Source organism: Triturus cristatus, chromosome 4_1 (assembly GCF_964204655.1).
Source record: "Triturus cristatus chromosome 4_1, aTriCri1.1, whole genome shotgun sequence".
In the NCBI taxonomy this organism is placed as follows: Eukaryota; Metazoa; Chordata; class Amphibia; order Caudata; family Salamandridae; genus Triturus; species Triturus cristatus.
In genome coordinates, this window is record NC_140585.1 from 596,569,225 (window position 1) to 596,591,228 (window position 22,004).

Genomic DNA, 22,004 nt, shown 5'->3' on the forward strand with positions numbered 1-22,004 from the left:
TGACAGACCAGAACCAGAGGTCACGACCCACGATAAACCAATTACAAAACAACCAAGCTGTCGCCATTGTGCAAAGCTGACTGAAAAAACATAGTGCTTACCGACTAATGAAGGAGACTGTGTAACGCCGCAAGTAAAAGATCCAGTCCTGATGGGCGGTCACAAAGGAGACAGGGCGGTTACAAGGCGGGACTAAGAAGCCTCATACTGAATCTGAAGCAAGCGTTTACGAAAGACAATGCCACCAGCCAATGAGAAATATGGGCGGAGAGTGGGCAAGGCTTCTACAGCACTTCAACATCTAACCCTACTACAGCATGCCTCACAGAGCGAGCACCGCATGCGCTGCAACGCTAGGCTCAACCTACAAATAGGAGCTTACATGTGAATGCCCCTAAAGATGGTGTCACAACAGAGACGGGGAACTAACCTCAAAGCCGGGTACAGCAGGAGCGATGACTGACGTAAGTAACCCATTCCCCTTTTTGCGGCACACCTGTGAGTATGTATGTATGTATATATATATATATATATATATATATATATATATATATATATATATATATTTATTAAATGAAACAAAGTTGCAGCAGTAAGAACTTCGGCGTGCACCCGGGAGTTGGAACATTCACTCACACAATCGCCCCCTGGTTCCTGCAGAGAAAACACAACATGATGTCAGTGCGGGCCCTACCCCTCCCTAATACATGTATAACATTAATACAATATGAGTCACACTTACATGGAACTGCTGCCACAAACACTCTCATAAAAAAGGGCACAAAAGGGAAAAAAATAAAGTAAAGGAAGTAAAGAGTAGTGTCTCTGAGTCTCAGCTTTCTAGAGACAGAGCACCGACGGTGCGACCCTTCTTAGTATTAAAGGTATCCCAAGAGGGAATGTACTTATCTCCTGAAAAGTCGTGGCACTTGGGGTGGCTCTGGGTTGTAGCCCACTCTCAATGTCTCCCAAACAGAAACCAGCCGTGACGTGTATCAGCAGTTATTCTGTAAGTCTTCCAGCGAACTACAATGAAAAGAGGAACACCCTAAACGCCCTGCAGGCGTTATCTGACCACCGAGCCTCTCAACGGCTCCAATAGTAATGTTAGCAGGTAATCCAACAGTTATTGCGCTCCTGCGCGAATCAAGGAAGTAAGCGGGCTTCTGCCCGTGGCGGTTTCAGCTGTCACGCCAGTTAAGTTAATGGCGCATTTACGGTCTGCAGTACGTGGCCTCAGCGTACTTCGGGAAACCGGTAAAAAGCAAATTCGGTCGCGCCCCAAAACCGTAAAAAAACAAGTCTTGGGCACTCGTACTCCAATGGGAAATGTACAGCAAATACTCCAGATATGCAGGATGACAAACAAAGGCTTCCTCACTGATATAGTTTCGAAGGGCGAAAACTCACAGGTGACAAGCACCGAGTTCCGGAGGGAGGCGTTTAGATAGGAAGGAAGGGAAAGAGAGGTAGGACAGGATGCACTGTAGGCATTCTGGGAGATGTAGTTTCACCTTCATTCCACATACATACAAGGTTATCGCTTAGCTGTGACAGAACCCCCTCTCAAGGACCGACGTCTCGGCGGTCCACCAGGCTTCGCAGGAAAGCGCCTGTGGAACCGTCTAAGGAGACCCAGGCAATGCAAGTGGGCAACAGGTTCCCAAGACCGTTCCTCTGGTCCGTACCCCTTCCACTCTATGAGGTATTGCAGCCTACCTCTAACTCGCCTGGAATCTAGGATGTGTTGGACCTCATACTCTTCCTCCCCCTCAACCTCCATAGGGCTCGGTTTCGGCGGCCTTCTAGTGCCAGGAAGATAGGGCCGGAAGAGGGATACATGAAACACTGAATGGATGTGCCAACTTGAGGGGAGCTGTAGCTTCATTGCTACGGGGTTGATTATGCTAACGATTGGATAGGGCGCCACAAACTTAGGTTGTAGCCTGGCGTTTCCTTTAATTCTCAGATGTTTCGTGTTAAGCCACACCTTGTCCCCTACTTGGTAGGATGGTGCAGAGACTCGTTTTTTGTCTGCATTAAGCTTGTCTCTGGCTATGTCCAGGTGTGTTTTGGCCTCAGCTAATACCGTTTTAAGATGGGCATGGTGTTCTTGTATGGTAGGGAGTGTGGATGCCCCAGGCTGTTCCAACGGCAATATATTGGGGTCATAACCATGTAGACAGAAGAAGGGTGAAGAACTCAATGAGGAATGTTCTGCATTATTATATGCAAACTCTGCAGTCCATAACAGCGTTCTCCATTCGTCGCCGTGTTGCAGTGTGAATCATCTGAGGTACTGTTCTAGGGTTTGATTCAACCACTCGGTTTTACCATCCATCTGAGGATGGTAACTTGTAGACAATCTGGCATCGATTTTCAATATGGCACATAAGGCCTTCCAAAACCTGGACGTAAATTGGGTCCCCCTGTCGGTGATAATGACGGAAGGAATCTCATGCAGACGTACGACGTGTTGTAGGAAGATAGTAGCCAGTTCTCCTGCTGTGGGTAGTTTTGTTAAGGCTACAAAATGACCCATTTTGGTTAAATGGTCTATGACCACAAGAACGGTGGTATGACCTAGACTGAGAGGCATGTCTACGATAAAGTCCATGGACACCGTATGCCACGGTGCTGGAGTTACGGGTATGGGTCTAAGTAGTCCACTAGGTCTTTGATGCTGAGCCTTGGCTTGTGTGCAAATGGCGCACTCAGACGTATTGTTCAGTGTCCTTCCTTAGTGTCTCCCACCAGAAGTATCTCATCATGTTTTGTAAGGCCTTTTGTTTTCCCAAATGTCCTCCCGAGGTAGAGTCATGTATCCAGTGCAAGACTTGTTGTTGCAGAGGCCCATCAGGAACATACAACTGTTCATCATAAAACAGCAACTGATCCTTATTGGAGCAGTGTAACGGGTCTCGGGCAACCCAGACCTTTTTGTCCAGAGTCTCCAACTACTTCTTTACTCCATCTAAGAAGGCGGAAGAAGTGGTTGTTGCCATTGCTTCTGTCTGGAACAAAGCTTTTTGCAGTATGCATGGAGGTTCTTCTGTTAGGGTTGCATCTGTTTCTGGGATAGGCATTGTTCGAGAGAGAGCATCTGCTTTGCCGTTCTGAGGTCTGGGTCTAAATTTTATCACAAAGTCGAAGTCTGAGAAAAACAACGACCAGCGGAGTTGCCGGGGGGTCAGGGCTCGGGCACTTTTAAGGAAGAGCAAATTGCGATAGTCAGTGTATATTTCCACCGTATGTCGGGCCCCCATTAAATGGTGTCTCCATTCTTCGCATGCTCTTTTTATTGCCAACAATTCCTTGTCAGTGATACTGTAGTTCACCTCACAGGTGGACAGTTTCTTAGAAAAAAAGGCAACGGGATTGAGCTGCCCTGTTTCGGGATGTCGCTGGGACAGGATGCCTCCGACGGCATAATATGAGGCGTCTGTCTCTACTACAAAGGGCTGACTCGCATCTGGATGTCTTAGGATCGGGCACTCGTGAAACAGGACTAAGTTTTGGAATGCTTGTTCTGCAGCCTCGGTCCATAGGAAGGCAGCTCCCTTCCATAGCAGGAGAGTTAAAGGTTGAATGATTCTGGAGAACTCTCTGATGAACATCCTATAAAATGTTTCAAAGCCTACGAATCTCTGCAACGCCTTGACACAAGAGGGGGAGTCCCATTAAGTGATTGCCTGAATCTTCTTCTGGTCCATACATAGACCGTCGGGCCCGATGACGTACCCCAAAAACTCTACTTTGGTGGTGTGAAACAGGCATTTTTTCCAACTTGGCGTACAGGGCGTTTCCCTGGAGGCGCTCCAACACTTCAGACACATGGTGTATGTGTGCTTCCATCGATTTCGAGTAGACCAAGATGTCGTCAATATACACTATACACGAGACGTCCAATAGCCCTCTTAACACTTCATCCATGAAGTATTGGAATGCGGCGGGGGCGTTGCAACGGCCAAAGGGCATCACTAGATATTCGTACAGCCCAAATTTCGTACGAAACGCCGTCTTCCATTCGTCCCCTCGCCGCACTCGCATCAAGTGGTATGCTCCTCGAAGATCCAGTTTAGAGAACACCTTGGCTCCTTTTAACTGATCCAGTAGGACGGGTATCAAGGGCAAGGGTTATCTGCTCTTTTTAGTTACCCTATTGATCGCCCTGTAATCGATGCATGCCCTCAATCCTCCCTCACGTTTTGGGATAAAAAACAGGGGAGAAGAAGCGGGAGAAGGAGATGGACGAATGAAACCCACTGACAGTAATTTCTCCAGATATTGTTGAGGTAGGTGGTTTCTGCCTCTGTCAGCGCATAGATGCGGCTGCAGGGTATGCTGGCTCCAGGTTCCAAATTGATCACGCAATCATAGTCCCTGTGTGGGGGTAGCTTGCTGGCCTCTTTTTCGCTTAACACCTATTGGTACCTACTGTATTCAACCGGAAGTACAGAGATCAGACAATCTCCCTGTGTGCTACAGCCACCGGCAAGCAGTGCTGCTGGATTTTCCGTATGGTTGATTGTATGAACATAGTCGTAGGTGCAATGTTCAGAACAAAAGGATGAGGTCATAGTGACTGTACGGGCTGCCCATTGTACGTAGGGATCATGTAGCATGAGCCAGGGCATTCCCAAGATCAGTTTGAAGTGTGGGGCATCTATGAAGTCAAATCGTATATATTCATAGTGGACCGCTCCAATCCGCATTAAGATCTGGTGGGTATGAAGACTCACTGGACCAGACGTCAGGTCAGTCCCATCCACAGCCTTCACGGGTTCAGGGATCTTCTTCTTTATGCAGGGTACTTCTATCTCTTGGGCGTATTGCTGGTCGATAAAATTGCCTGTTGCTCCGGAATCTACCAAGTCATGACCAACCACAGGCTCCACTCCTGGCCATTCTCCTGGCCATTCCATTGTAACACAGACGTTCATGTGGGGCGCCATAGGTTGCGTCGTATTAGCCAGGGCAGGAAAGACCTCTTCTGTTTCAAGCCTCAAACAAGGGGTCTCTAGCCTGTTTGAGCATAGCCGTTTCCCGAGGTTTCTGGCAGACGATCCACCACAGGCACGTTCCTAGCTTCTTTTGTGTCTCTGTACGTAGAATTTGTCTTTGTCCTACAATCCTTAATAAAATGACCCGACTTCCCACAATGCATGCATAGTTTCTGGTTGCCTCTACAGTTCCTCTCCTCCGGGCTCAGAGTACCACGTATGCCACTGATCTGCATTGGTTCTGTTCCGTCACTGGACGGCGAGGGTCTTTCGAGAAATGGTTTGGACCTGGAAGGTAGGAACTTGGCTTCAGAGCGCTGTCTATCCCCTTTTCTCTCCTGGAGTCGATGATCCAGTTGGACTGGAAGATCAATCAATTTGTCACAGGTAGAGGGCATATGGATCACTTGGACTAACACATCCTTTTGTTCGCCTCTCAGCCCTTGGTAATACAAGGAGGTTATTTTTTCGACCGGCCAATCGGTTTCTATGACAAGGCGATTAAAGGTGGTTATGTATGTTAAGAGGTCTTGTGAGCCCTGCTTAAGGGTGATGAGTTCTCTATCTAAGGAGAGTTGATGCGCCTTCCTATCAAACAACTTGCGCATCTCCTCACAAAAGGCAGAGAAATCGAGTAACACTGGGTCGTTCCTCTCTATTAAGGGAAAGGACCAACTCGCTGTGTTCTCCCCCCAGATACGACATCATGAACGCGGTCTTTGCCTGATCATCCGGAAAGACAGCGGGCTTACACATGAAGTGTAGCTTACACTGTCCCAGGAAAATGCCAAACTTCTTTGGGTCCCCAAAGAATCTTTCGGGCGGAGCTAGTGGCAACTATAAGGGCTGTATAACCTGGATAGTAGATGATCCCCCCCCACACCCCCCCCTGGTCCTGTGTAGTGTTGGAAGGTGCGGGTGGTGGTAGTGACCAATTCCTAATGTACAAGGGCCCTCTTGCACCTGAAGGACTAGCGCGGGACAGACCAGCTACTTCACGTCTTATGGTGCCCTTCTCGTTCCTCAATTCCAGGTTTTCCCCTCTAAAGTCGTCTACTTCCATTCTCAAAGCCGTCAATGTTTCCAGCACTGAAGTAAGTACAGTGGTGGCATCCATCACTCAGGCTGTAAGTAACCGTGGGCTTGTCACTCTGTCACAACAGAGACGGGGAACTAACCTCAAAGCCGGGTACAGCAGGAGCGATGGCTGACGTAAGTAACCCTTTCCCCTTTTTGCGGCACACCTGCGAGTATATATATATATATATATATATATATATATATATATATATATATATATATATATATCCCCTCCACAAATGCTACCACAGCGGGGGAAAAGGGAAAAGAGGGATAAACGAAACAATAAAGTTGGGGCAGTAAGAACTTCGGCATGCACCCGGGAGTTGGAACATTCACTCCCACAATCGCCCCCAGGTTCCTGCAGAGAAGACACAACACAACATGATGTCAGTGCGGGCCCTACCCCTCCCTAATACATGTATAACATTAATACAATATGAGTCACACTTACATGGAACTGCTGCCACAAACACTCTCATAAAAAAGGGCACAAAAGGGAAAAAAATAAAGTAAAGGAAGTAAAGAGTAGTGTCTCTGAGTCTCAGCTTTCTAGAGACAGAGCACCGATGGTGCGACCCTTCTTGGTATTAAAGGTATCCCAAGAGTGAATGTACTTATGTCCAGAAAAGTCGTGGCACTCGGGGAGGCTCTGGGTTGTAGCCCACTCTCGAGGTCTCCCAAACAGAAACCAGCCGTGACGTGTATCAGCAGTTATTCTGTAAGTCTTCTAGCGAACCACAATGAAAAGAGGAACACCCTAAACGCCCTGCAGGCGTTATCTGACCACCGAGCCTCTCAATGGCTGCAATAGTAATGCTAGCAGGTAATCCTACAGTTATTGCGCTCCTGCGTGAATCAAGGAAGTAAGCGGACTTCTGCCCGTGGCGGTTTCAGCCGTCACGCCAGTTAAGTTAATGGCGCATTTATGGTCTGCAGTACGCGGCCTCAGCGTACTTCGGGAAACCGGTCAAAAGCAAATTCGGTCGCGTCCCAGCGCAAACGTAAAAAAAACAAAGTCTTGGGCATTCGTACTCCAATGGGAAATGTACAGCAAATACTCCAGATATGCAGGATGACTAACAAAGGCTTCCTCACTGATGCAGCTTCGAAGGGCGGAAATTCACAGGTGACAAGTACCGAGTTCCGGGACGGAGGCGTTTAGATAGGAAGGAAGGGAAAGAGAGGTAGGACAGGATGCACTGTAGGCATTCTGGGAGATGTAGTTTCACCTTCATTCCACATACATACAATGTTATCGCTTAGCAGTGACAGATGGACAATAACTGGAAGTGGTATTAGCACCAGGAACAAAGTATCGGACACTGGAAATGCAAATGAGATATCAATAGGAAGCCAGAACAACCCTCATAACACTTACAGCCACAAGAGGATCAGTAGGACTTGAGTACAGCTAAATTTAAAGGGGGGGGTTAAAAGGGAAGGAAGGGGTATTTAATGGTTGTGGGAATTCAGAGGGGGAGAGGATGATTCTTCACACGGAGGTTTTCACTGTGTTGGGACAAGAGTTGGGGAAGGTTTAGTTTATAGAAGCAAGCTCCATACAACCAAACACACACTAGACTTGTACAGCAGTTCTATATGTAGATGGAGGAAATAATTATCCAGCTGCTGTGCCTGGTCTCTTAATGTTAAGGGGCTCAACTTCCCTTCTAAGAGAAAAAATATATGCCTTGCTAGCTGAGTAACATGATGACATAGTGGATCTTCAAGAGACAAATCTCAAGAAAGTAGACACAGCCAGATTGAAGTCTAAAGAATACACAACACAATTTCACTCTTCAATCCAAAATAAAGCTTGAGGAGAAGAGATCATGATTTCTAGGTCGCTTCAAGTGGTGGTTCTGGACACCCCGATAGACTAAGAGGGCAGATATGTGATGGTAAAGGAAATTATCATGGACAAACCGTACACTATTATTCATTGTATGCGCAACGCAAGGGGCAGGATGACTTCTTGGAGAAAACACTAGGGAAAGCCAATAACAGTTTTGCAAAGGACCCAACACTAATGATAGGAAACTTTAATGCAGTGACGACAGGGTCCCTGGATAGATCATCAACCACCTGGGAAACTAATAAAACAAGTCAACGGAGAGCAAGGAACTTTTGCAGGAACTGGAGGTTATAGATACTAGGAGGCACGTCCACCCGTGGAAATGGGATTATATGTTCAATTCTACAGTACACCACTCATATTCAAGAATAGAAGAGAAATTCCTTTCCGCAAGGGCAGTGCCATCATTGGTGGAAGCTGAGATAGGAACAATCTCGATATCAGATCATGCTACGAGATGGATTAGGCTGAAAGGGAGAATGTGCAATTTAAGAGATAGAACCTGGAGGCTGAGCAACCATTTACTACAGCGACAATGGGGAGGACATTTTGAAAGTTATAGACAAGTATTATAGCCCCAATGCCTCGGAGGGAATATTCTCCGCTTCCACGTGAGACAGTCTTCAGGGGCAAACTGAAAGACAGGAGAAGCATTTAAAAGATAGAGTAGCTTAATAAAGGTTGATCTCGAGGACTAGAAGAAAGCAGAAATAAATGTAAAAAATGAACAAGGTCTAAATCAATCTTCAAACAGATAATGTCAGATAGACGACAGCCACATACATTGCAAAGCAATTGGGCAAAGAGAGCTCTGCTGACCTTGAAGAGGAAGATTTACAAAAAACAGGGAACAAGGCTCACCACCTACTAGCCAACTCTCTCATGGCTTAGATGAATAAAGAAACTGTTAAGGGCTTAAGATGAGTACACGGGACACTGACATATCACAACAGAGCAATAGCTGAACGTTTTGGGATGTACTACTCACAACTCTACACCAAGAATGGTAACGCCAGGGCCAGACTACTTCATTGGATAATGTTACATGACATAAGCCACTAAGCTTACACCCCTTGCAGAAAAAGGATTCAATTCTTTTAGGGAGACAGGCAAAATAACACCCATTATGGAGGATGCCACTAAAATGGTAATCCTTAAACCAGTTAAGGGCCATATAACATTGCTGAACTTGGATGTCAAGATCTACATAGAAGTTCTGGCCAGGAGACTGCCAAACATCTTCCTGGACTAATACACTAAAGGAGATATAGATTTCTGACAAAATATGGAGAATGAAACACCTTGACAAAAGGATAAAGAAAACAGGTATAGGACATGCTGATAACGAAAGATCCTGAAAAAGTATTCTATGTTTATGAAGCAGGTGTTGACCAGGTTTGGCCTAGGAGAAGACTTCATCAAGATTATGTTAGCTAGTTATCAGAACCCAAGGGCAGGAGTGCTGGTGGATGGGGCTTAGCCAACATCCTTTGACATAAAGAGAGTGACTGGAAAGAAATGTGCAATCTCTCTACTATTGTATGTTATGGTTATTGAATTTCTGGGGATAGCAATAAGAGCAGGGGAAACTAGAATAGAAATCCTGATAAGAGGAGTGAATCATGAAATCTCACTCACTGTCGACAATATGCTGTTCTCCCTTTTGGTGCCAGACACATTGTGTCATGACCTGGTTACACTTCTGAGAGTACAGACAGGCTTCCAGATACAAAATAAAGAACAATAACCCAGAGTACCAGACTATGGGCAAAACAGAAGATGAACTCCGAGAGACAGGCCAGCAGATTCCCCTTCATAAAAAACAGGCAGTTAGGTACTTGAAGGTAGAGCTACCCTCCCATCTTTCGTGATGGTAGGCGACAAACATCTGTCACATATGGGAGATAATAAAATAGGACTTAAGGAGCGGGCAATATTTCTACATATCCTGGCTGAGCCATTCTACGGCAGTCACAAGGAATATAATCCCCCATTTATTGTAGGTCTTCAAGTACTGCAAAAAAAGGTGGGGAGAGACGTGCTCAAGGACATGTAGATCCTCATCTTAAAATCTGTGTGGCAAGGCAAGAAATCTAGAATATCCTCCTAGTTATGAAAGGCCCCAAAAGAGAGGGGAGGACTGGGATTCTATGGCAGGACCGGAGGCGAGGCTTATGCTCTCATTTCTTTATTTTCCACTCCAGCAGATTTTAACAATAAACTAACAATGTACATGGAAAAAGGTCAAACAGACAGCCAATCAACAGTGCCAAAATGTCCATAACCACAGAACACTTTGGACTCCTCTTTCTTTCCCTGCTCTCCAGCAGTTAAGTGCACGTTTTCTGTTCTCTGTGCTGGGGGATTTTATTCCTGTTTGTGTGAGGGTTATTGTAATTCATTGCTGGTGATTTCAAACGTTTATTTGTTTGTCGCAGTTGCACCGCTCTAGTCGGGACATGTTTTCCCCTGAACGCTCAGGACCATGCGAGTGGGATGAGCCGTTACGGCGCCAGAGGGTGTTCAAGAGCTGCGGGTCATCTCGTTGCTCTGCAGGCGATGAGCTGTCAGCAATTAGAGCATTTAGACGAGCTTGCATCCCCCCGGAGCCACAGTGCCTCCCCGTGACGCCCACTCAGCGGGTCCGTAAAATACTTGATCTGGTGCAGCCTGACGCCCGTGCTATCGGGTCTGTATTTTTACCCCCAGATATTGATGACTACCTTGCGCTCAGCACACCTCAGTTTGGCTGCATTCGGGGGCGGGGCCCAGGTGTTTCCAAACACCCTATCCAGGTTCAGGGTGAGTTGGCACCCAGGGCAGTGACTATTCTTGTCCCCAAAGGTGTGCCTTTAGGCCACCAAATATTGCCTGTGCCTTTTGACACCAGTGCCTTTCAACCCTGATCAGAGCTCCTGCGGTCTTAGGTTAAGATCACACTGGTCCGTTATTGTTATTATCCCTTTGATTGGTCAAAGAGCCATGAAAGAATATGCAGAGAAGGAATCCCTCCAAGTACTACCCTTAAATTAGGAGTTTTGCGAGGCAGTCGACGCCTCGATCCACCAAGCGGTGACGGCAGCCATAGGCCCTTTTCAACGTCGCCTGATGGCGATGGCATATGCCACGGGCGCCTAAGCAGAAAAGGGAATCAGGGAAGGACCTCCATGATTTTGAGGGCCTCAAGAAGACTTTTCTCGCCCATCAGGCCCCTGTGGTGGACACTGCCCCTCTCGAGACCCTCCTTGACCCAGGGGAAGACAATTCACATGACAAATCCAACAAGGAGGTGTGCCCCTCCCAGCCCTGGAACCCCTCGGCACACTCAGACTCCACAGATAATGCCCCCAGGGAACCCTCCGATTTACTGCATCCTGAGGACCTTTTTCATCTTTGTTCAGCAGAATGGGCCCCTTCAGACAAGACTGAGAAATATGTGGCAGGCCGCCTAAGGAAGCCCTTAGAGAAAGAGGTCAGGGCAAAGCTTAGGGCAGATTGTCCCCGCCTCTCCCTCCCGGGTAAAGTAGCAACAACCCCGGAGGACGATTCTCGCATGGCCACCTTTTTGCAAAAATATGTAAGAAATGCTAAGAAGAGTATTGCCCGTTCCTGGAAGTCCTGCCAGGATAAGTTATAGGATATTTGTGACCCTGTTACTAAGATTCTAGACCTTGCAGAAGAGGCAAGAATAGCAGGTACCCCCCTTTCCCTGGAGTCAGTTTCAGGGTGGGTGCAGCGTGCTATTTTTTGGGGGAACGCAAATTGCGCGCTTTAGATGAAGCGGAATTCCCTTCTCCTGAAAGTGGACCCCAAATTGGGCAATTTGACGGCTACGGAGGATGGCGCGGTGGCACAAGGTGGATTTTTTTGTGATCTATTTATTAAAGAGCTGGGCAAATTTGTGGCCACTTTCACTTCTTTAAATAAAGCCCAGGCTTCAATTAAGAAGATCTTACAGCCAAGAATTTTTGTTGGGGTCGGCCATGGCAGAGGGCACTCAGTTAGCCACTTCTACACCCAAGGCCCTCCCAGGGCCTTCAAGAAGTTTCAGGAATAAGCAAGGGGAATTTTTCCCCTCCAAGAGAGGCTCCTATGGACGTGGCTCCAGACGTGCTCCCAGGGAACAGTTCCAAGCACAAAACAGGTGACTGTTTCCCCTTCCAGCATCACGGCGGGGGGCTGGCTGGCTCTGTTAGCTCGAAATTGGGAGCAGCTTACCCATGATGCATGGATTCTCCAGACTATCAGAGGTTTTCGGATAGAGTTCTATGGGTCCCCAATTCAAGAGGTGCGCCCACTGCAACTATTTAGGGAGGTGGACAATCTCCTGCAGAAAGGAGCTATGGTCAACTCCTCCTTCCATCATCAGGGTTTCCTAAGCAATATTGTTTTGGGGGACAAGCAAGATGGTGGGAATCAGCCAGAGATCAACCTCAAGGAGTTCAATGGGCTGGTTGGTATACCGCCATTTCAAGATGGAAGGTATCCATCCGAGATCTCTTTGAGCAGACAATTGGATGGTCAGACTAGATCTGAAAGACGCGTATGCGTTCCTACAGCTCCCATTCGGCCTCTCTTTGGCCCCTTGGTGTTTCACCAAGGTACTCAAGTCTGTGGTGGAGTCTCTCAGGGCTCAGGGTTTGTCTCATAATATATTTTAACAACTTCTTTTCCCTTGAATCAATGTCCGGAGTGCCTGGTGGCGCAGTTGCAAGCTATGGTGGACATGCTGCAAAGTTTGGACTTCGTTGTCAATGAAAGCAAATCCCTTTTGTCTCCTTTCAGACAGGTAACCTTTTTGGGCTTCATCATAGATTCAATGCAGAAAATCTTGTGTCTGCCCTTTCGGCAGATAGTCAAGATCCGGAGGGTGTTGTGGAGGACGTTGTCCAGACCTTTGACCACTCTCAGACAGGTTGCCAAAATCATGGGCTTGCTGTCGTCCTCGATTCAGGCGATATTCCTGGGCCCTCGTCACTACAGGGCCCTCTACGACTCAAACACCATCATCTTCTCAGTGTGGTCGAATACTCGGAATGTATCCCACTCACAGACTATGTCAGAGATGAGATGAGATGGTGGCTGGATCACAAAGAGGAGTGGAACAGCCGGGGTATCTTCAGTTCGGATATGGTTATCGAGTCCAATGCAAGTAAATCAGGCTGGGGAGCTCGCTGGGAGGCTCATTTACAGAACTAAAATGGTCTGCAAGAGAGCAACGTCTCAGCATCAATGTGCCTCGAATTACTGACCGGATCCTGTGTGATCCGATGTTCGACGAAGCACAAAGTGGGCTGCAGCGTTCTCCTCATGATGGACAATGAATCGCGGTGAGATACATCAACCATCTAGACGGTACCAAGTCAAAGGCCTTGGCAGACCTCGCCAGAGACTTCTGGACCTTCAGTCCCTCTCACAATGTGTCTGTGACAGCGGAACACCTGCCAGGTGCCTCCAATGTGGTGGTAGACTGGCATGGTCGGACATGAGCCTTTGGCAGTTGCATCCAATGATATTTCAGAGGTTGAGTGCTCTGTGGGGTCCCTTTACAGTGGATATATGCTATATGCTTTGCAAACCTCTTGTGTTTGTTTTCATAAACTATCATTTTGTCCCTGTATACTAACAACTCAGACCATCCAGAGGGTTCCACGTGGTTAATGACTTGCCTCTTAGTTCATTATTGGCATGGTCTTCTGAATGTATTTATCTATTATGATGTATTAAAGTGTATCATTTTTTTACAGATTTATTGTAAGATGTATTGAACAATGAATGTGTCCCTAAAGTAAAGTTTTGCAGGGCAGCTTATTTGCTTTCTTTTCTTCAGTTAACCTGTAAATAAACAATCTCCTGTTTATTTAGCATATTTTTGAATGCTGTTGCTTGCTGAAGTAAACAGCAGTCCAGTGCAGTCATTCAGCAGGGGGACGCATGTGAAGGTCAGGGGGTGCGGGGCGCCCCCCTCCCCAGGCTGTATTTTTAGTACCACAGCCCTAAAGGAACACCCCTAGAAAGACACTTTGTGAAATCTCAGCCATCTGGCACTTAACTGTACGCCCTCTAAAAATGCTCTTGCTGGGTCTGCCTGCTTAAAAGCATACTTCCTCTCTTGTAATTCGACCCTCAGCCATAATGAAACAAAGCCATTGCCAATCAATGACATCGAGTTTCTTTTCCTGACTCAGTTGTTTTGGTTGAGGTCAGGGAAAGACAGAAGCCTATTGTAGATCACTGCAACAGATTTCATCTGGATTACTTCCCTCAAGTATTACTCACTGATGATGGTATTGCACTGGGCAGAATCCAGTCTCCTGGAGATGTAACCACTTTTCTGTCACCGCAGAGGTAAACTCTATACCTATTTGATCAAATTAAATTCAGACATCATGCAGATCAAATAAATCCCCTTTCCCATCCAAACAAGGAGAGCCTTTACCCCTTCTCCTACTAATGGGGTAAGCCACCAAAGGAATGTTATCAACGGCTCTAGAAACTTCTGCACACCCACATGGCACAGGAAACATACTCAGGAGGGAACAAAAATACAACAACCAGCAGGTAAGCAAACTCCTGTGCCTCACCAGCAGGCCATGTTGCGGTAACAACCTCTGAAGCACAATCACTCCAAAAAGTATACACAGGCTAAAAAACAGATCTAGTATGCAGCACTGAAGACTCACAACCATCTTGACAAACATTTGGCCTCAGCCATGTTTTTTAGGTCTCGCCTGAGCCAGCGCATGCGCTGAACTTGCGAGACATTTAGTGAGTGGGCTTTAAAAAGCAGACCACAGCTTTTTGTGTGGCCTAGAGCATGCGGTTACGCGCCCAGTTACGAGCAGAGGCGCCATCTGGCTTTCCTCGTCATGGCTCATTAAGCGCATGGCTCATTAAGCGCATCGCTCACGGCGCGCGATCACTTTCACGCCCGCGCGGCCAATGCTTGTTTCTACATGCTTGTCTGTATCTGATTGTAGCCTGTCGCTCATAAATGGTCTCTTTAAGTCTGTTTTTATATACCTGCCAGTAGGCCCACTTCTTTCTCACTGAATGTCCGCCTTACTGTTTAGCTATGCCTACCCTTGTGTCTGCCTGTCTTTTGGTATGAATTTCTCTTTGCTTTTCAGTCGTCCATCTATGACTATCCGTGGTTCTAGCCGTGCTCTGTTACCAACTAGACTTACTGGGCTCTGTTGGTCTGCCTGTCGTCTATCTGCCTGTCAGACTATCTTCCTTTCTATCTTTCGATCTTCGTATACGTGCTTCATACGGTGTGCCAGTTTGCCTATTTGTCTGTTTACATCATTTCCCCGTTTCTTTTCTGTTTTCTCCATCTCTCGATTCACGTTCGTTTTTGTTAACCTGTGCTCCTGCCCGTTTGCCTATAAAGTACAAGTTTATCTGTCTGGCTAGTTGTCAATATATGTATGGCTTATAATGTTTGTGTTTTCATGTTTGCCTCTCTAACGAGCTTTCTGATAATCTTTGATTCTGACTTTGTTGTTAACTATATGTTTTATCTACTTATCTGCTTCTCTATTAGCTTTCCTAACAATCTGTACGCGTGCCTGTCTCTCCTGCTATCTTTCTTGCTATCTTTTACTGCTTATGTCCTTACAGCTATCTTTCTGTCCGCCTGCCTAACTCTCCAACTATACGGGGTTTTCATTGTTTAGCTTTGTGTTTATTTTTCAGTTCTCCCCCAGCTTCGCATGAAGGCACACTTTTTAGTGTAAAGCAGCCATTTCAGCTGTATCTTAAACTTCGGATTTGTTTCTAATTACACGCATCGCCTTTTAAGTAGAATTTAGCAAATCATTACTTTTTTTATATTGTCACATGACTAGTGCAATTCAGGAAAGTTGACATTTTCCAGCAAAATAACATTTGTGGGATGCTTTGAGGGGGAGCAGGCAATGACTACTTTCAACAAATTTTTAAGCATTCTAAGACATGCAAAACCTTATTCTTTAGCACTCCCGGTCTCTCTCTCTCTCTCTCTCTCTCTCATCTCTTTCTCTCTGTCCCTCCCGCTGTCTCTTTCTCTCTCTCTCGCACTCTCTCCCCCCCAGCTTCGCATGAAGGCACACTTTTTAGTGTAAAGCAACCATTTCAGTTGTATTTTGAACGTCGGATTTTTTTCTAATTACACGCATCACCTTTTAAGTAGAACTTCGCAAATCATTCCTTTCTTTTTATATTGTCACATGACTAGTGCAATTCAGGAAAGTTGACATTTTCCAGCAAAATAACATTTGCGGCATGCTTTGATGGGGAGCAAGCAATGACTACTTTCAAAACATTTTTAAGCATTCTAAGACATGCAAAACATTATTCTTTACATTTATTTTGCAGCGTCACAAAAAAATGGGAAGACGATCTAATTAATATAGGTGTCCACAGTCCGCTCCTGCGCGATTAAACCACTGGATATTTTCTCCAATAGAATACCTCAAGATCTGTTTCCCACATGAACACATCTTGCTGAGTCTCTAAGGACCCACGTCGTGAAGTATATACAATTTTCTTCGCTACACTGCACAGCATGTAGCCAGTGGAGGCAAAATTCAACAAGCATTGGCATAGCCAATAGGTCTCGCCTTTGGGACCTTATAAGTGTTTAGCCATGCAACAGTTAATGTTGTTGCAGTAAGGACATTGTGCTGCATGACTAAATACTTATGAGGTCCCAAAGGCGAGACCTATTGGCTATGCCAAAGCTTGTTTAACTGTGCTTCCTGATTGTTTGCATGAATCACCAAAATCAATTAATTATACACTTTCTGAAACCATCATCCCAGTCTTCAATCAATTTGTAGAATCAGATAGAACTCTTAGATGCACACGTTCTAGTAAATGGCCAATTGTTCCTTACTCCCATGGCTTACCTTATTAACTTCAGGTGCTAAAATTTCTATCTTTCTTAATCTCTGAAAAGCATCATAATCTGTTTCAGCGAACAACCGAATCGGTTCACCTCGTTCTCTCAACCTCCGGATCACCTGCAAAAGTCAACCAAATAATTATGTTCAGCACAAGTATCATCACTGCTACATCCACATTAATGTGAAATGTATTACAGACCTAGATTTATCAAACATATACCATTATGTGTCTACAAGATTAGAAGGATAAGTAGGAGGAAGGGATGGGATGATATTCAAGCTATTTCCACCAATTAGTCTTTATTCTGGTTTTAAATACTGCAAGAAAAAGGGGTTGGTGTGTTTCATTTCTTTAGAACATTGAGCCTGAGGAGTACACTCACCAGCACCTTTATTGTGCTAAAACTCTTAAAAGGTCTTGCAATGCCATTTGAAAAAGAATACAGTTTGATACATTTTTTTTAAAAACCATTAGATTTATATCCCGGAATGTCAGAACAACACTGGTAGCCTAAAGAAGGAACAAGGCTTAGGCTATGGCTAGATTGAAAAGCAAGTAATTTAAACCCACTTGTGTGCCTAAACAATGTTTAGATTTAGATATAGAACAAGTGGCTGCAACTGAACATCAGCAAAACCAACATTGTGTTAGGAAATAGAGAGTAATTAACTAACTCACACTTCTCAGATTTAATCCATCAGTGCGCCCAACAGAAGTTGTTCCTGAATCCTCAGTCAGAAATGTGAGCTTTATTTTACATTTTTCAACAGGATGAGCCTTTATAAAATAGAGGTATCTAGACCCTCTATTACATCTCCTTACAAACGTGATATGCCCACTCGATATATCTCAACAACTAAATTAATCCAGGGAGAGACTCACTAATGTTTTTATCCACTAATTTATTACATCATGTAGAAAAACAGAGTGTATCAATTCCACTATATTATTTTTATTATTTTTCTATTTGTCATCATCAAACCAAAAGTAATGGGATACAATAAATTTGGAAAATATATGTTAAGATTTAATGTGAGAAAGTGGCTCTGTATATACTGTTCCTTAATAGGTACAGGGTGTACAGAGTCCACAGTCCCCAAGGGTTTGACAGAGGCTAAAGTTAGATATAACCTTACTCTCTAAAGTGGTAGCTTGGTCGAGCAGTAAGGCAGTATCAGAGGACAGTGTAAAGCATTTGTTGTACACACTCAGTCAGCAAATGGTCTCACACACTCAATAACTGGACTCTAGGCCAATGGTTTATATATAAAAAAATATACGCTTGTTTTATTTTAGAACCAACACTTGGATTTAAAATATACTTTCTCAGAATGAGATGTTTTATATAAATACTTTTGCAATATCCAATTGACTTTTGTAAACAGTTACAAGTGGTTGCAATAGGCAACTCTATTTTAAACACAACAATGCATTGAGCTCAATGGAAATTTCAAGTTATTTGGAACAGATGACTTTTTAGATTACTTTTGGAATTCCAGGACTGGATCCTAGATTCAGTCCTGGGTCAGTACTTAGAATCAAGTGATGAAAGTCGACTTAATTACTGTAATGATTTTTAAACAATATTTAGCTATTTTAAAAGTTGACACTTAGAAAATAATTCAAAGAAAACAGTCAATAATTCCCTATGGAAGAAAATTCAAGTTGCAGGTACAGTATGTTCTCGTTACTTTTGTAATCCAGTATTGGGTGCCTAGACTCAGTACTGGGACCTTTATCCAAAACAGGTAAGTAATTAAGTTTTCAGATATTATAGGATTTTTAAAGAATATTTAAAGATTGCAGAAATTGACACTTAGAAGAAATTTCACAGAAAAACAGTCAATGATTTCCTATGGAAGAAAGTTGGGTTACGGGTAAGTACAGTTGTAAGTATTTTTCAGAGTCAGTGCTGGGCACCAACATCCAGCACTGGGAGCTCAACTAAGAGCAGGTGAGTAACTTCGTTTTCGTTACGTGGCTGATTTTTGGTGAATATTTTAAGATTTGAAAAGACCACACTTCGAAGAAATTTCAGGAAAAAGCCAGTCAATGTTACCCTATGAGGAAAATAGAGTTATCGGTTTAAGGGTAAGTACTCGACTGGCAGAGTTGAGGTTCTGGGCATAGACTCAGGGGTCCCCCAGGGTCAGGTAGGTACAGTTGGTTCACCTCAGCGACTCTAGGGCGGCCGGGTGCAGAGAGAGTAAGGCCCAATGTTATCCTATGAGGGATAGGGGGGCCTTGGTTGGTGGTTGCTGACTGGCAAGCCACGCGGCTGTGGGAGCTGGGCTCCTGGTCACTTACTCAGGGCAAGTGGGGAAGTAGGTAGGTGTAGAGGTTTCACTGCCAGGGCCACTCGGGCGGCTGGGTGCAGGGTGCTTTTGAGCCTTCGGGCGCTCAATTGATTTCAATGGGAAATCTCCGGTTTAGAAAAAGACTGCAAGCTCATGGACGAGGATTCTTCAGGTGCCACCACCACTTCGAGAGGTAAGTTGAGTAGTTGTAGGATAGGTAGGTACCCCGGGATTGGGCACAGGGGGCCGCGGGGCGCCGCGTGTAGGGGTGCCTTTTGGTGTCGGGAAATCTTACCAGTCTGTTGATCGCGGTTGGGGGGGGGCCTTGTTCTGAGGCTGCAGGCTTCTTCAGGAGTGTCGAGGGAGGTCCTTGGGTGCCGAACTCGGGGTCACAGTCGCCGTGGGGTCGTCCTCGTGGTCTTTGTTCACTCCGGCACTGGCCAGGCTTGGCTGGTGCAGAGTGTGCTGGGTTTGCGGTTCCGGGCTGCTGCCAGGGATTAGAGGTAGGTTTTGAGTAGAGCCTCTACTCATGGGAGTCCCAGGGGCTTAGAGCCAAAAGGTAGCCAGGTCCTACGGGGTTTGTGAGGTTGCTGGCCACAAGAGATGCCGGGTTGGAGCAGGAGCAGGTTCGAGGGTCGACAGGCCGGTAGGGCTGGGGCCAAACTAGTTGGTTTCTTCCTCTCCTTAGCAGCTGCAGGGCAGGTCTTCTTTCTTCTTGCTCTTCTTTGTAGTTTTGAATCTGGAATCTGGGGAAGGAAGGTTCAGGGTGCCCCTAAATACTAGATTTAGGGGTGTTACAGGTAGGTGAAGGGCAGGGACCAATGGGTCCCTGTCCTGGGGTGGGTACACCCCCTATACTGCCTCTCTCCTGTGGGAGGGGGCAGTAGCCTAGTCCTGATAGGGTAGGGCTCCCCATCTTCAAGATGGCGAGAGCCCGGAGATGTGCTTCACCTCGCCTCCCCCACCTGAGGGGTGGGGTTGGCAGGCTGGCACATCCCCTGTCCTTATTTGGGGTTTCCGGACAAAGCTTCCCGCCAGAGTGGGGGGGTTGCAGTGGCCTGGGGAAGCTCACAGAGGTGGCATGCCTTTGAAGCTTCCCCCTGCCCATCCTGGGGGAGGAGATTTAGCACCTCGCCCAGGATGTGCATTGTTGCAGGCCCAGGAGAGATGGGGCTCTCCTACCCAGGGGTCCAGCAACATGTCTGCTGGGTGGCAGCCTAGGCAGCATCAGAGCAGACGTGGATTGTAGGTTCGGTTTAAGGGGGCATCTCTAAGATGCCCTCTGGTGTGTTTGGTACATTAAATCCCACACTGGCATCAGTGTGGGTTTAATGTGCTGAGAAGTTTGATACCAAACTTCTCAGTCTTCAGTGTTGCCATTATGGTGCTGTGGAGCTCGTGTTTGACGAGCTCTCAGCACCATGTACTCTTAAATGGCAGCACTGTTTTTGTCATGCACCCAAACACTCAGCCTGCAAAGGCAGTGTGTGTGTGTAAGGGTACAGGGCCTCCAAGGGTGGCACAATAAGTGCTGCAGCCCTTAGAGGCCTTCCCTTGTCACAAGGCCCTGGGTACCTAGGGTACCATTTACCAGGGGCTGACATGTGGCCAGGGTTTGCCAACTTGGGTTTTGTTTGTTTTAGGGAAGGAACATAGGCCCTGGGCACTTGATTGGCAGGAGTCCAGGGCACACTCAGTCAAAGTACATTCAGCAATTCAGCAAAAAGTGGGGGCATACCATGCAAGAAAGATGGCACTTTCTCACACAGCCTCCCCCCCCAATCGAAAGGTGATGAGACTAACCTTGCCCTATGGAGTCTTCATTGTCTAAGTGGAAGAACCTGGAAAGTCCATCTGCATTGGCATGGGCAGTCCCTGGTCTGTGTTCCACTTCAAAGTCCATTCCCTGTAGGGAGATGGACCACCTTAGTAGTTTTGGATTTTCCCCTTTCATCTGCATTAGCCATCTGAGAGATCTGTGGTCAGTTTGAACCAGGAAGTGAGTACCAAACAAGTATGGCCTCAACTTCTTCAGGGACCAAACCACAGCAAAGGCCTCCCTCTCAATGGCACTCCAATGCTGCTCTCTGGGGAGTAGCCTCCTGCTTATAAAAGCAACAGGTTGGTCTTGGCCTTCATCATTGGTCTGGAATAGGACCGCTCCTATCCCTAGCTCAGAGGCATCAGTCTGCACTATGAACTGCTTGGCATAATCTGGAGCTTTTAGAATTGGTGCTGAGCACATTGCTTCTTTTAGGGTGTCAAAAGCCTTTTGGCAACTAACTGTCCAGTTAACCTTCTTGGGCATCTTCTTGGAGGCGAGTTCTGTGAGGGGGGTCACAATCGACCCATACCCCTTCACAAACCTCCTTTAGTACCCAGTCAAGCCAAGGAATGCCCTGACTTGGGTCTGTGTTGTTGGAGCTACCCAGTCCATGATGGCCTGGATCTTGGGTTGTAAGGGCTGTACCTGGCCTCCACCTACAAGGTGGCCCAAGTACACCACAGTGCCCTGACCTATCTGGCATTTGGATGCCTTGATAGTGAGACCTGCATTGTGCAGAGCCTCTAAAACTTTTCCAAGGTGAATCAGGTGATCCTGCCAGGTGGAGCTAAAGACAGCAATATCATCAAGATAAGCTGCACTAAAGGACTCCAGCCCAGCCAGGACATGGCTCACCAGCCTCTGGAAAGTGGCAGGGACATTCTTTAACCCAAAGGGCATCACAGTAAACTAATAATGCCCATCAGGGGTGGAGAATGCTGTATTTTCTTTCGCTCCTGGGGCCATGACAATCTGCCATTACCCTGCAGTTAAGTCAAAGGTACTGAGGAATTGGGCAGCCCCTAATTTATCTATCAGCTCATCTGCTCTTG

At 46.2% G+C, this 22,004-nt stretch overlaps 1 protein-coding gene across 2 annotated transcripts in view; it reads right to left on the minus strand.

The window, feature by feature from the left end:
* PRPF18 (pre-mRNA processing factor 18) overlaps positions 1-22,004 on the minus strand; it is a 155,914-nt gene that overhangs the window by 108,248 nt on the left and 25,662 nt on the right. For both annotated transcript variants that reach the window (XM_085652952.1, XM_085652951.1), the window contains one exon: positions 16,833-16,946. In XM_085652952.1, the coding sequence (XP_085509078.1) occupies positions 16,833-16,946 (114 nt within the window). The remainder of the gene's footprint in view (positions 1-16,832; positions 16,947-22,004) is intronic.